This window comes from Strix uralensis, chromosome 26 (assembly GCF_047716275.1).
Source record: "Strix uralensis isolate ZFMK-TIS-50842 chromosome 26, bStrUra1, whole genome shotgun sequence".
NCBI lineage: Eukaryota > Metazoa > Chordata > Aves > Strigiformes > Strigidae > Strix > Strix uralensis.
In genome coordinates this window covers 4921516-4935863 of record NC_133997.1, presented here as the reverse complement: position 1 = coordinate 4935863, position 14348 = coordinate 4921516, and the positions used below count along the sequence as shown (strand labels likewise).

The 14348-nt window shown below is 50.6% G+C and overlaps 2 protein-coding genes across 5 annotated transcripts; one reads left to right on the top strand and one right to left on the bottom strand.

The window, feature by feature from the left end:
• Positions 1 to 1430: 1430 nt before the first annotated feature.
• Positions 1431 to 7408, bottom strand: THYN1 (thymocyte nuclear protein 1). 4 transcript variants are annotated; one of them, XM_074851144.1, is made up of 8 exons: positions 7107 to 7408; positions 5873 to 5959; positions 4637 to 4866; positions 4078 to 4146; positions 3339 to 3431; positions 2573 to 2668; positions 1779 to 1929; positions 1431 to 1663 (listed from the first exon to the last, which is right to left on the bottom strand). In XM_074851144.1, exons 2-8 carry the CDS (start codon positions 5913 to 5915, stop codon positions 1617 to 1619), a joined length of 729 nt encoding a protein of 242 aa, XP_074707245.1. In that variant the 5' UTR covers positions 5916 to 5959; positions 7107 to 7408; the 3' UTR covers positions 1431 to 1616. The 4 variants fall into 4 exon arrangements, with proteins under 4 accessions (XP_074707245.1, XP_074707246.1, XP_074707243.1 ...); XM_074851145.1 differs by having other exon boundaries at positions 5873 to 5956; XM_074851142.1 differs by lacking the exon at positions 7107 to 7408 and adding an exon at positions 6570 to 6717.
• ACAD8 (acyl-CoA dehydrogenase family member 8) lies at positions 6769 to 13835 on the top strand. Its single transcript, XM_074851136.1, has 11 exons — positions 6769 to 6892; positions 7735 to 7835; positions 8259 to 8428; positions 9126 to 9235; positions 9486 to 9562; positions 9833 to 9970; positions 10384 to 10519; positions 10622 to 10719; positions 10953 to 11105; positions 12021 to 12123; positions 12937 to 13835. The coding sequence occupies exons 1-11, from the start codon at positions 6805 to 6807 to the stop codon at positions 12987 to 12989; spliced, it is 1227 nt and encodes a 408-aa protein (XP_074707237.1). The 5' UTR covers positions 6769 to 6804; the 3' UTR covers positions 12990 to 13835.
• The last annotated feature ends 513 nt before the right edge of the window (positions 13836 to 14348 follow it).

Below are 14348 nucleotides of genomic sequence, written 5' to 3'. Positions count from 1 at the left end.
CGCTCTACTTCCCGCTCTGTGCAGGGGGAACCGCCTGTGCCGTGGCAACACACAATCCATTAGAGACAAGAGCAGCTCCCGCGGGAGCCTCTGGGGATAGCAGACTCTCTTTCCACGGCTAGGCTGAGCACAGCAGCACCCTACCCACCCTCTAGCTTTCCCTCAACTCCCATCCCGCCTACAATTCTTTTTCCCCTCGCCTACTCCTGATTGTAGGCCGTGTGGTATTAAAGAAGCCCCATGGATGATGTTTCTGCATTCAGTTCGTTTACTGGCCGAACAGCATCAGTACTGGGTGTAAGATAATTGTCTGACCAGACAATGCACTGTAAGGAGATTTCTATTAAACATCTGTTCATCGCTTCTGGAGGGTTTACTTGGAAAAGGTGCATGAGCCTATATGTTGGGTCAGGTTTGGATTTTTTTTTTTTTTTTTCCTACTTTGTGCCCTTCTCCCCTCTGTCCCTACTTGTGGAATTTAGACATTTTTTCTTCATCTAAACGGACCGTTCAACCTGTTACCCACTAGGCCCTCTGTTTGTCTGGGGTAGAGCAGATGTGCGGAGCATCTTTTAGAGAGAAGTTGAAGCATAAAGTCACTCCAGGACAAGGTACTTTAGAAAAGCATTTCATTAGCATGGTGAGGGGCAGCCGCCACTCGAGCAGTCGCGTCCCCCTGAGCTGGGTGGTTCTGTTCAGTACTTGGGTCATTCCCTCTCTCCCAGGCAGAGTCAGGCAGGGGGGAGTGTGCCAGTACTAAACCAAGCAGTGCAACCTGTAATTAAGCCTCTGCTGTGTTTACATGTTTCTTAATTCGTCGTCTTTTCAATGGCTGTATTTTAAAACTTGGGTTTTTTGTCTCTCCAATTAAAAAGAGCCAGCCCTGGCTGTCAAATGCTGTGCATGAGTTTGTCTGATATGGTTTATATTGCCTGGCTTGGGTCTGGTTTTGCCTTTTTTTTTCTTTTTATGGTATTAAGACATTTTTCTTTAGTGCCATACTGTGCAGTCCTCCAAACATGCTCAAGGAGTTTGTCCTGTGTTATCTTCATAAATTCTTGGTCTTTAAGCTATGTCACTGCTTAGAAACTGTGCTGGTGGAGGACCCATGTAGTTTAAAAATTAGCAAGCTAGCTCTGTTTTCTTCTATTTCCCTGACGTCAGTACTAAAATAACATGGGAAGGTTTGTACCTGCAGGGAGTTAACTGTGATCTGCTTTGCAGCAGTCGGGCTGGATGCGTACATACGTCTAAATTGTCTTGTTCTAGACAGCAGCTTAGTGATACCTTTCTGCAGAAAAATGTCCCTCTGCAGTACCTGGAACTGCACTGAATTCTGTAGTAAACATTCTCAAGGAGGATGTACCTGTTCCGTCCTTCAAGAGATAAAATTGCAGATTTCTCCACTATTAAAAACTGAGTAGCTGCGATAGATTCTAAAAGGCTTTATTTAAAAATAAGCAAAAATAACAGTGTGTCAGAATAAGGGACGTGTAGCTGCAAATCATGTGCGGGCATGTTCTTGTTGCTGCGATTGAGCAAGTAAACTTGAGAATTACGCTGGTTTAGGAGGAGGCATCGGCGGGCTGGGGAGAAGCTGTGCTGCTGTCAGGTTCTTAATGTGGCTTTTCCTCTTCCAGGCTCAAGACAAACTCAAATTCCTCTGCGTTGAAAAGGTAAGGAAGAAAAAGCTGTAAGTGGAACTTCCAGGTTCTCTGAGCAAGGGCTGCCTCTCAGAGGGAACGGCACCGAGAGAGTCCAGAGCGGAAGGTTCTTACCTTGTGTCAGTGGTTGGATGGAAAGACGTTGTCTGGTGAAGAGCATCATGTTCTTCAGGGGGCCTCCATCTGCTTTGTGGGCCAGGTGGTGAGCCTTGATTTCAGAAAGGGGGATGAACCGCTTTGTCATCCGCACAAACTGGACATCCACCTGGGAAGTGACGAGCAGCAAAGGAGCACGGTTGGAAAAGGAGAGAGCCTCTGGATGTCACATAAGATCTTTGGGGGGATAAAGCTTTTAAACTGAAGCAAACGGCTGATGTGTACAACCTTATAATGGTATGGAAGCTTCTCCCTGCTCAAGGCTAAAAGAACTTTCAGATACTTCTGGCAGGCGATTTGTTTACGTGAATCTTAGCACTGTGCACTAGCAACACACATTCATGTTGTCACAGACAATACAACATTAAGATGCGGGATGCAGCCAGCTTGTGAACAGTCACTTCCCTATAATTTAGTGTGCCTCAAAACTACAGCTCTGTTTGCTGTAGACTGAGAGTGGTACTTAAAGATGTTTGTTCTTTTTCCTAACCCAGAATTCTGCCGTGCACGGAGGTCAGCTCTGCATCCAAGTAAGATTTGAAAATTTAGGGAGATACATTTTGGTAGTCTTCTGGAAGAGGTGGGGGAAAGGTAGAGAAAAAATCAGGATAGGATTTTCTCTTGAGAGAGAAAAAGGTGGCTAGGCCAGGACAGGAGCTTAAGAAGATACGCCGTATGATGCAAAGAGGCTTCTACCTTCACTTGGCTTGCACACAGAGCTTGAAGCAGCTGTATTTAGTTTATTACATTACCATGGACCATTTGGGGTTCTCTTTTCTGCTGGAGGAATCATAATGAGGATCCTTCTGATCAAACTGTGTGTGATCAGGGTATGCCTCCTTTACGATCTGGAGCAGAAGGGGAGAAGAATGTGAGACAAGTTAAAAACTGTTGTCAGCAAAGGGTACGAAATGCCCTTGAGCAAGCTGTGACTAGACGTAAGGAACAATCCTGGTGCAAAAATCAGTCTTGCTTTCCCTGAACTCCATTCTAATGGCGAGAGATATTTTTTTTCCTTTACATTTCTTGGGTCGACGTGCTGCATTAACACTATGGCTGTCAAAGAAGCATCATCACCTCTTTGGAGAGCAGTGTGGAAAGAGCACACGCAACAGAGGAAAACTGGGTAGATGATGATAGTCTTTGTGACAAGTTCTCCTCTTAAAAAGCTTTTCTGTGCCCTGGGTTTTATACCACTGCCTTGCAGGCTCAGCTGACTAGAATTTAGTGAATCATTTTAATCAAAATGTGGAGCAACACTTGGCTTGGCTGGAAGCTCTGAAATGTCAGCAGGAAAACAGCAGCTTGGTTCCATTTCTCTGGGGAAAGATGCCTGAGTCAGCCCTGCTGAGATACGTACCGCTGAGCCTAGAGGCCCTGCGCTCGTTTGCTGCTCTGACTGCACAACGTTTGCACTCCTTTGGTGCTGGGACACAAATAGGGCCACAGAGCTTTTTGATGACCCATCGATTATTACTTACCCCTCTCCCCAAAACAGAACAAGAAAGAGGCACTCACCTTGACAATGCCAACGATGCCAGGCTCTTTACAGTTACTGTGGTAGAAGAAGGCCTGCTGCCCAAGTTTCATGGCTCTCAGGAAATTCCTCGCCTGTCAGGTGTAAACATGAGACTTTGAGCTCTTTGTATCAAACTCTTGGGGTTTCATTATAAGCAGCTAGGAACAAGAACTAACAACAAGAGAGGTGTCTGTGCTTCAGAGCTGCTCAGATAAGGTCTCCTACAGCGGTCATACAGATGTTTTGTGATGCAGTGAAATTAGGTAAAAACAAAGATAAAGAGCAAGATCCTGTTGGTTGGGACGTATGTGGGAATTCAGCAGCTCAGCCACCCTCGTTCAGGGATGGCAGAAGACTTACATTATCTGTCAGCAGATAAGCAGCAGAGCAGATCATATATAGGGGGGGAAGCACATATAGTAGGGGAAGCACATGTGGATCTCCTCAGCAGAGAGGCCTGGGGCAGAAAGCTGTACAGACAAGGCACAGTATTCGGGCAAGTACGGACTTGCCAAAGGTGTCAAGGGAAATAAAGGCTGGTCTAAGCTAAAGAAAAACTGGATGATTTGACAGAATATTACCCAGCCTGAATCTACCTTTGACCTGGAGGCAGGAGTTTTGACTCCTGACAAAATGCACCTGTAAAAACAGGCAGAGGGCCTCCAAAGGAAATCCTTCAGGCAAAAGGAGCCTGTGGGTGCTGTTTCAGTGACTCCTGCTTTGACATGTGCTCCTTACCTGGTAGTTTCTTACTCCATCCCAAAAGGTTGTCTGATTGGGCTGAGCTTTCAGGTCATCAATGCTGAACTGCCAAATGGAATGAAAATGCAGGTTAAGTTCAGGAGGTAGTCTGATCTTTATTGTGTCACTGTCTACATTGTGCCCAAACATTTGTTCCTAGTAGCTCCTTCAATTATAGTACAAACTTGACACAATTTTTTCGGTTCCCACAGGGGCTAAAGAAAAGCCTTCACAAAGGAGGAACTCTGCAGCATTGTAAAGGCAGAGTCTGAAATAGATGCTGCCCCTGCTACGAACAGCTAAGCATCCCAAGGACCTGACTTCCTCTTTTATTACAAGTATCAAACCCCAAGGTTGTCACCCTGGAAGAGAACGACATTATGTCTTTCTATTTCCAGGAAGACAAATGGGTTTTGAGAAGTAAAGATACAATAGTGTTAATATTGCAAACAATCGGAGTTGTCTGATCCCGTAACGCTGTGTTCAGGCACTAATGCTCTGCAGTAGTGACACTGCTTCTATACGTTGCTGAGTAAGGATGGGTGTCGGTGCTTACTTTCACATCCACTCCCTTCTCGAGCCTGCTCTCTGGTTCTGATTTCAGAAGCCAGTGACAATACGTTATCTTGCTTTCCTCCCCGCCGGAGTCAGAGTCTTTTGTCTTCTTCCAGTTCTTCCATCCTGACTTGGAACTCCCAGCTGGAGGTTTTGTGGACTTCTCTTCTTCCTCCTTATCCGGAGTCTCCTCCTCCGTTTTGGCAATTTTTGCATCAGGCTCTTTTTTATCTTAAAAGAAACAACAACCCACCCCCCCATTCAGATAAAACACATTTTGTTTCCAAGAAGGACTGGTGCTGAAACATTTTTAGTCATCCAAGCTGATTTCACATACTGATATTTGACTGCAATAGAAGTTTGGTGCACCCCAGATGCTATGGGTAAGGTAGCAGCATTATGCACCACTGTTTCTGAGTATTTCTAGCTTGCATCTGAAATAAGGATTTTATTTTTTTTTCTTTTTGTGGTGTGCACCAATGTAATTGAATAGTCATAGTTAATCATAAAAAAAGCCAGGATAGACCAGATTGCTCACATGAAGTGTAGTTGAATTTTTTTTTTTAATTAATTGCTGAGAAATCAGCTGCAGGCAACAAAGTTGATTTAGGTGAGTCTGGTGAATAACCGGGAAGTTCAGTAGCAAAGCAAGCTATTTCAATTACTGCAGTAGCTGGAAACCTTAGATTAAGCCTCCACTGTGCTACCTGTTCAGAGGGTGTCTAGATCCGTGTTTGTCCAGGACCCAGACAGCAAAATACAGTTAATAAGAGGTTAAAGGGTAGGAAGGTGGTTATTTGCTGGAGTCAATTAAGCAGATGAGTGGCATGGATGAGCCAACTGTGCAATTTCTTCATCTTATGCTTTAAACACCACATAACGGTGCCTCAAGTGCAAGGTTTTGTTTTTTTGTTTTTCTGCGGATGGTACCACATCAGCTTCCTGCCACGACACTGGGTACACTCTGACTGACCATTTCTGGCACATAGGATGTGAAAGCCCTTCATAAATGGTTACATTTCTTAACCACTTTGTGCTGAGAATACATCACAGTCCCTATCATATATCTAGCAGACTTGTGTCAGTCACACATGGGTGCTCAGCCCATTTTTACAGAGGAAATGCTGTCTGTGAGGCCTGTGGCTCTGAAAGACAGACGGTTAAGATGACTGTACTTTCACTATAGCTTGGAACCTCAAGTGAGAGATGCTAAATTAGTTTGGATGTCAGCACAGACCTGCTACTGCTCCTTTGTCTCTCTTTCTGCTCGGCCAAGGCATCCCTGGTCTCTTTGAATTATCTTCTTGTCACTGAGAAGCACCTGCTGAATGAGAGAAGAAGAAAGAATTACTGCTTATTCAGGCAAGCTGACAAAAGCGGAGATATCCGAGACAGAGAATGGTAAAAGCCGTACAGTAAGTGGAGAGTAAATCAATCTGCTTCCTTGAGCTCAGCCGTTTCCTCTATCAGTGCAATGCTGGCCCTGGCTGAGGACCACACCCCGGCGCTGGAGGCGGCAGGCCGGCCGCAGCCGGGCTCCGAGGGCCGCTGGCTCCTCTCCACAGCGGCGCAGCTGCTGGAGAAGGGTCCCGAAGGTGCTCGGCCGAAGCGTGGCCCCTCTCTGCCATGCAAGAGGGGCTGTGCCTTTGGCAAAGGGAGAACAGCTTGCCTCCAGAGCTCACCCCGGCCTCGCACCGGGGCTGTCCGGCTCAGCTCGCTGCTCGCACAGATTCTGCACGCCAAGTCCCTTCGGGAAAGGGAGCGAGTTGGCTGGTCCAACCCTTGCCCCCTCCTGCCAGCAGCCCGTTAGAAGTTATTTGGCTCTGAGCTGGCCTCCTTCTGCCAGAGCGGGCGGCATCAACTTTTCCACCTTCTGTGCCAAGCTGCTCCCCTCCCTCCCTCCCTCCCGCCCCCCACCCCAGGCTCCCCCTCACCTCGCACCGGGGTGAAGGATGCTCTCGCCTGGCCCAAACCTCGGCGCAGGAGGAGGAAACAGGCCGCCCCCCGCCCGCCTGCAGTCGGAAGTGGGTGACCGTTATGCAAAACCGAAGGCATGGCCTGTAGACTCGCCTCCTTCCCCGCAGCCACCGCGCCGACGGGACTACAGCTCCCAGCCTGCCCCGCCGGCTCCCGGCCGGCCCCGCCACGCTTTGGCGAGCAGCCCCCGCCATGGCTTGGCGAGTAGCCCCCGGTGCGGTGGCCCGGCTGCTGCTGCGGCGGCCGGCGGGGCGGCGAGGGATCGCCTCCTGCATCGACCGTAAGGCTCGGCGGGGGGGGCGGGTCGGGGCCGAGCCGGCCGCGGGGATCCCCCCCTCGCTCCCCGCTGCCGGGGTTGGGGGGGGGCGGCCTCGGAGGGAGCCGGACAGCAGGTCGGTGAGCGGGGAGGGAGGTGGCCCCGCTCCTGCACCGACACCCCGCAGCGCGGGACGGTGCCCAGCCGCCACGGAAAGCTCCGTCCCCTTCCCCTCTACCTTCGGTGGGTCTCCGCGGGTTTTCAGGCTTGGCTGGGAATCAACCAGTATCTCGGAAAGGCCGGGTAAAGCGCGGCGGAGGGTTCACTCCATCGGTAGGTCTGGGTTGTCCTGTGATCGAAGTCATCATCCGGTGGCGGAGCGTGGGCTCTGGTTACCGGGATAACAGCTGGGTGCGAGCCGGACTCCTCCTACAGCACTGCCAGACCCTTCCCGGGCCAGTCGCTCCCCTGGTTAAATGTGACGGCGCTTGGGATCGAAGCGGCGGCATCCCCGTGAATTTTAGGAGAGGGACTGGCAAAACAACGTCAGATCTCCGTGCAAAGAGAGCAGGAGGTTTCAAATGCAGGATCTAAGTAAAACTTAAGATGCTGTTTCCAAAGGGCTGCGTTGAGCAGAGATAGCTGGGACCTTGGGTTTGTTTTGTCCTAAGGAAGCCCCTTCCCAAAGCCTTCTATCAGCACAGTTTGTATGGCCCCGAGGACCAGAGAGACGGTCTCTGCAGCAGAGACCCTGAACTGTTTGTGTGAGTTAAGGGACACTTTGAAATTGTTTGGGGTATAGAAGAGGTGGTGGTGCTTGCTTTCCCACAACAGACACGTATTCTGACCTCTTCCTGCTTTTCTAGCGTCTGCCGGCCTGACTGAGGAGCAGAAGGAATTCCAAAAAGTTGCCCTTGATTTTGCTTCCAAGGAGATGGCTCCTCACATGGCTGAGTGGGATGAAAAGGTATGACAGCCTTGGAAGGGCTGTACTGCTCACCTTTTCCTCCCTTAGGGCGTTCTGATCCTTGGGTCTCATCAGAGGGGTTCCTGCAATAGCCCCTCGGTGCTGTCATGCCATCTGTAGTGATTTTCTTTGAAGCTGCTGCTGTAGCTGGGGTGGGAAGCCATCAGGAATTCCTTGAAGCTTTCCTAGCCAGGCAATTCCATCACCTGAAAACCTGAATTTACTCCAGAAGATGGTATATATCTGTCTTAGTAGCTGGCTCTTCTTTAACCCACCCGATTAACTTAAACTCTGCAGGACTTTGGGACTGGAACTTAAATTCTGCAGGAGTTTGGGACTGGACTAGAGAGAATATTGAGATGGAATATTGAGCTTGAATTGACCATGAATATTCACTTCTGATGTCTCTGCCTGTCCCAATAGGAAATATTCCCCGTGGAAACAATGCGGAAGGCAGCCCAGCTAGGATTCGGTGGGATCTACGTGAAACCAGACGTCGGTGGCTCTGGATTGTCACGACTTGATACCTCCATAATCTTTGAAGCTTTATCAACAGGATGTACCAGCACCACTGCTTATATGAGCATCCACAAGTGAGTGTGTCTGGGGAGCGGTGGGTGGTGTTGGCCTGGCTGAAGAACACTTGTGTGTGCTCTAAGTCCAGCTGGAAACAGCTCCCTTGGTGCTGCTTATTTGTTAAAGTTGGGACCCCAAGCAGACACATCCCCGTGGGGATCTCTCGATGACAGTAAACAAATGGGCTACAAAAACTGAGATGCCACCAAGAAGTAACTTTAGCTTTGTGGCATGCAAGGTGGGATTAAGTTCTGGATTTTGTTCCCTGCTCTTCCACTTAAGCTGTCTATAGATAGTAACCTGCCTGGAAAAAGCCTTTGTGCTTTGGTCCTACTGTGACAGAGCCCAGAGGCGCCAGCTGGACAGGCATGCTCAGTGACAGCTCCCTTCGGCGCAGTGACAATGACTCCTGCTTCCAGGGGCAGTTTTCTGAAGAGACAGCAGGGCTTAGCGCTGAGGGGAACACTGTGGCTATTAAATAGGAACCTGCTGTCCCCCGAGGCAGTGAGTCTGTGGTGAATGGAAGGCAATCTTCTTCCTCCTGGCTTTGCTGGCACCTGATTTTGTTCTGTTTTGAGGTGGAGCAGGCTTTCAAGCCTCGGTGCTTTTGGCTGAACCCCACGGAGCTTTGTTCTTCTGTTCAGCCAGGGATGCTCTGGTATGAGCCGCCTTCCTGTTCACTTTTGTAACGCTGCTCCTTCTCTCCTGCTCCAGCATGTGTGTTTGGATGATCGACACCTTTGGCAGTGAGGAACAGAGGCGCAGGTTCTGCCCATCGCTCTGTAGCATGGAAAAATTTGCTTCTTACTGCCTGACTGAGCCAGGTGAGCATCCTCAACCAAGAAATCTCCTCCTCCCTTCCCTCACTCCTAGCATGGTTTAACTGGACATTGCACGGAGGCGGAGGTGAAAAGTTTCTTTTCGTGTTCCTTTGGGCAATCACCAGGAAGTTGGGAAGGGGCAGGTGATGATTGCTGAGATGCTTGTGGTACAAACCTGAGCGTCGTTCGGGTAGGATCCCCGGGAGAGTTTGGATCTGCTGCTTCACTGGCTGCTTCCTCACCTCTCCAACAGGAAGCGGAAGTGATGCAGCTTCCCTGCTGACCTCAGCTCAGAGGAAAGGGGACACCTACGTCCTGAACGGCTCCAAGGTACCTCTTTGCTCCTCCTAAAGCTGCTGGATGGCACTGCACGCGCAAGAGGGCCTGGCTCTCACCGTCCTTTCCATTTCCTACTGCTCTGTGTATTCTGCCAAGGTGGAATGTGCTCTGCAGAGCATTCACCAGGGCTTAGCATGGTCGGGTCCCTAAATACCTCCTGGCCATGGGGTCTTTTCCCCTCCATCTCTGTACCCCAGCTGCTGCTGCGGGCTCAGGGTTAGCATACAAAACCCACCCCTTTCTTCTTGTGCCCTTCTGCAGGCCTTCATCAGCGGGGGAGGCGACACCGATGTCTATGTGGTCATGTGTCGCACAGGAGGCCCAGGCCCCAAGGGCATCTCCTGCCTGGTGCTGGAGAAGGGGACACCAGGGCTCAGCTTTGGCAAGAAAGAGAAGAAGGTAAGAGGCTTGGTTTTTCACTTCGTGTGTGCTTGAGGGAAGTGCAGGACAGAGACGAGCTCATCTGTGCAAAGCATTAGGGATCTCTTCTAGGTGGGACCGGAGTCCCAGCTTGGTGTGTTTTTTCCAAGCCAAGTCCAGCTTTGGTGAAGTTTGCACAATACCTGTCCCTGTGGTAAGTGAAGGATTTTAATCTGGGGAACATCAAGGTTGGTTGGATCTGTGCCTCTTCTCAAATACCTGCATTCCAGTTTCCAACTCAGCACACTGAGGCCAAACCACGTAGGCCACAGGCGCTCTGCAGCAGCTTGGGAATGAAACCGAGGCGTTGAGAGCGGGCTGGGCAGCTCTGGGCCGGGAGCTGGAGGTGTGCTGCGCCTCAGGCAGTCTGGAAGGTGCTCTGCTTTTCCCAGGTGGGCTGGAATTCCCAGCCGACTCGGGCTGTGATCTTCGAGGACTGCGTTGTTCCTGTTGGCAACCGGCTGGGAGCCGAAGGGCAGGGCTTCAGCATTGCCATGAAGGGGCTGAACGGAGGCAGGATAAACATTGGTAAGAAAGGCAGCGGGGAGCTGAGGGAGGAGGGCAGGATCGTCTTGTTGCCTGTCTCCATTAGCTCCGTGTTCACTCTGTGTCCTTGGCTTCTCCCACCAGCTTCTTGTTCATTAGGAGCTGCTCATGCCTCTGTTCTTCTGGCTCAGGAACATCTCACTGTCCGGAAACAGTTTGGGGAACCCCTAGCAAACAATCAGGTAACCTCTCCATCGATCTGCGCTCCCAGAGCTGTGCTCTTTCTGATCCTGGCTGAACAAGCAGCCGGAGGTCCCATCGCTCTGCAGAGTCTTCCCTGGAGCGGGCAGGGACAGGCTTTTCCCGAGGAAGAAAGCATGGCAGGCCTGAGACCTGCCTGAGGGCAGTGGGGATGTGGTTCAGGCCCTTCCAAAGGTGCTGACCTTGTTTTCCCTCTGGCGCTGCCCGCTGGCAGTACCTGCAGTTCGGGCTGGCGGAGATGGCGACGCGCCTGGTGGCAGCGCGGCTCATGGTTCGCAACGCGGCGCGGGCGCTGCAGGAGGGACGGGAGGACGCGGCCGTGCTCTGCTCCATGGCCAAGCTCTTTGCTACTGATGAATGCTTTGCGGTAGGTTACTCGAATCTCGGTCGGTGTCGTTAACTGGAAGCTTGGAGACCTCCCATCATGGTGCTCGGGATGTCAGAAAGAAGTTTGACGCTGTAGGGACGCAGACCCAAGCACGTTCATTGAGCCAGAAGCCTCAACTCAGGACCAGGATGTTTTACGAGACAGAATTCTGCACCCTGTGGAGGCTGCAGGATTAGCCTCTCCACACTTCAGGCTTCCTGGCTTCTACTGCTTTCAGCACTGCTTTCTAGGGGACCAAGCAGGGAGACGGGACAGGGAGAAGAGCATCTTTATTCTCAAAGGATGAGATGCATGTTGCAGGCTGATCATTGCTAGGTAGCAAGTGGTCTTTCCCAGACCACTGAAAAATACATTATTGCAAAATTTCCCTGAAAAGAGAATGCAAGAAGGCAGAAAAAGAAAGGAAAAGGAAATCTGCACCTTGACGCTTCCCAGATCAGTGTCATTTAGCAGCTACCGTTATTTTCTCAGCACTCTGCATTTTTGCTGTTTGTTATGTTTTATGTCCCAAGTTGACAGAAATGGAGTCGCGTTTCAGTAGAAACCAGAGCCCTGAGCAGACTCCTCGCCTGACCGACCACTAGATGGGGATCTGCCGTTTTGCTTTTTGCATCAGTAGCACCATAGAAATGCAGCAAAAATTGCCTCAGTAAAGCGTTTCCGAGGTATTTCCGTGCTGTCACGTTCACATAAATGCAGCGTTACTGTGAAACAGCACTTAGGTAACATGATAGCACTGAGAGCAGCACTGATGGGGACTGAGAGCACCCTGCTGTCACACCAGGCTTTAAGAGATGAGATTAGGTGACCAGAAAAAAAAAAAAAAAAATGAGCTCAGGTTCCTGGGTTCTTACCGAGCTCCTGTGGCTGACTTGTCCCCGGCTGTCTCCTTAGATCTGTAACCAGGCTCTACAGATGCACGGGGGCTACGGCTACCTGAAGGATTATGCTGTGCAGCAGTTTGTGCGAGACATCAGAGTCCACCAGATCCTGGAAGGTAAAAGACACTACCAGTGACTTGGCAGTGAAGCCAGGAGAGAACAGCCCCTCCGGAGGCCCCTGCCTGCCTGCATGACTGATTCTTGGGTTTCAGAGCATGCTCTGAGCATGAGGTGTCCCTGGATGTCATGTGTGCGAATCCCCTGGCCAAGAGCTCTTGGGAGGACTGGCGCAGTTACTGTGTATTTTAAGAGTCTTACAGGAGGGAGAGGTATCTAGTTGTCATGTTAGCGGTGCCTCTGCCCACTTTCATCCCGATACTCCTACAGACAGGTGCTGACACTTCCCAACAATTCCTTTCCTGGGATTCCAGTGTACCGTCACTCTTTTGATGTTGTGTCTCTAACAGTGTCTTGGCCTTTTTGAATCTCAGTCCGGCCTCCTAACCATTTTGTTTTCCCTCCTTTGAAATCCCTTCACCTACAACCAGGGGACCTGATAAGGGATGTGCTCTTTCCAGTACCAAGTGGGCCTACAAACTGTCTTTCTGTGTGTTGTATATGTATTAAATAGTAAAGCAGAGAACTCAGATATTTGTGTATATCCAGTTCTGCTTGACGCCTGGTGCCCGCATCTTCTCAATGCCCCAGTAAAAAGAAGCACCAGCATCTCCCACTCTGAAGCCTTTCCCAAGCAGTGTGCTGGCACTTGGCAGTTGTATTTTGGCCCAGCACCTCCTAAATGCCACCTCAGTTGGTGGGAAGACCTTTTCTGTGCTATAGACTGCAGATCAGGGAAGAATTCTTTTAGCCTATATTGGGGGGCAAAATTGGACCATCTCTTAAGTATCTTTTGCACCCTTCTGCTGCAGGTACCAATGAGGTGATGCGGATGATTGTGGCCAGGAATCTGCTACAGGGCTGAAGCCAGGAGCTAATCTCCAGCCTTAAATCACTTCGCCTGTTACAGCTTGGACTGTTTCCCTCCCCTGTTCACCAACTCTCTCCCAGGGAGTGGAGAGGGGGATACCCCAGTGGAAAGAGTCTTTCTGCCTTATTTTGCCCGGGAGCACAGCTGGATGCCACCCACATGCTGCCACAGCTGCACTCTGTGCCTGGCAGAGCTGCAGTTTAGTATTGTGCAGCCTGAAGATAGAAATCACAGTTGTAAATACGAGCCTCTTGTCTCCAAATCTTAAGGATGGATGCCAAGCAGCCCATGATCTTCGGAAAGAGAAACACTAGACCTGTTGGTGATCTGTGCTGAGTCAGGACTGAAATGGGAATTCAGGCAGAGGTGCAGCCTGATCCCATGGGACTCATCCTCTAGCAGGGAAATCTTTAGGTCAAGGGAACTAGTTGCTGTGCTTAAAAACCTGTCCTGGGTGTGGACTGCGCCCCTGGACACAAGTGGGCCACAAGTACCGCAGCTCTGACCACCTGCAGAGTGCAATGGCTTTTTAACTGAGGAGCAGGATGCCTCTCGTTTATCTAGCACTCCTCCTTTTCCAGCACACCTTTTCTAACGTACCGACTGCTGCTTGTTCTCCCTATTCCCACCACGTACTGGTGCTTCATCTCAAAGAAGCCTTTGCAGTATGGAGGTACAAATCAAGGAACTAAAATCCTGCACAGAAGCACTTAACTCTGTTGCCTCAAATCAGTACTCCCTGTGTACAATGTAGGGGAAGTAAAAACTGGTAAATTCAACTCTTTTTTTTTTTTTTTTCTGCTCGGATTTGGAATCAATAAAGCAATGATGGCAACTTTACGGAGTGTCAGAAGTTGTGATTGGTTGGACTCGATGATCCCAAGGGTCTTTTCCAACCTGAATGATTCTGTGAGTCTAATTTGCTTCAGGTATTTAACCAGAGGAGCTTTCTGAAGCAGGGGATTGCAAAAAAGTTCAGTTTCTGAGGTGGTTTTTTTTACTTACAGGGTCTCTGTTAACCTCTTGAATGAACCAGCTCCTCGTTTCTCTCAGTACATGGCAGGGAAGGGAGAGGACAGAGCGTGAGCGGCAGACGTGGGTGTTTCTCGATCTCGGGCTGGGCTAGGCGGCAAGAGGCCATCGGCAGGCCCTGAGGTCTCCTCCCTCAGCAGGGGGGCAGGTTAAACCCTCAGCGCTCACGCCTCGGGCGGGGCAGACGCCGTCCCCGGCGCCGCGGGGTGCCCTCAGGGGCAGGGCGGGAGGCGGCCTGAGGGGACAGGCGCGCCAGGCCGTTACCTCAGCGAGGCGGCGGTAGCGCCCGCCCGGCGGCGGGGTGAGGGGGCTCCCCGCGGC

Bases quoted from the DNA above. Each gene is read 5' to 3' on its own strand.
- ACAD8 (XM_074851136.1), top strand. From the start codon at position 6,805: ATGGCTTGGCGAGTAGCCCCCGGTGCGGTGGCCCGGCTGCTGCTGCGG. The intron at 7,836-8,258 runs GTATGACAGCCT...CTGTCCCAATAG, and splicing joins TGGCTGAGTGGGATGAAAAG to GAAATATTCCCCGTGGAAAC. The intron at 9,563-9,832 runs GTACCTCTTTGC...GCCCTTCTGCAG, and splicing joins ACGTCCTGAACGGCTCCAAG to GCCTTCATCAGCGGGGGAGG.
- THYN1 (XM_074851144.1), bottom strand. From the start codon at position 5,915: ATGCCTTGGCCGAGCAGAAAGAGAGACAAAGGAGCAGTAGCAG. The intron at 3,432-4,077 runs GTAAGGAGCACA...TACACCTGACAG, and splicing joins ATGGAGTAAGAAACTACCAG to GCGAGGAATTTCCTGAGAGC. The intron at 2,669-3,338 runs GTGAGTGCCTCT...CTTCTGCTCCAG, and splicing joins GCATCGTTGGCATTGTCAAG to ATCGTAAAGGAGGCATACCC.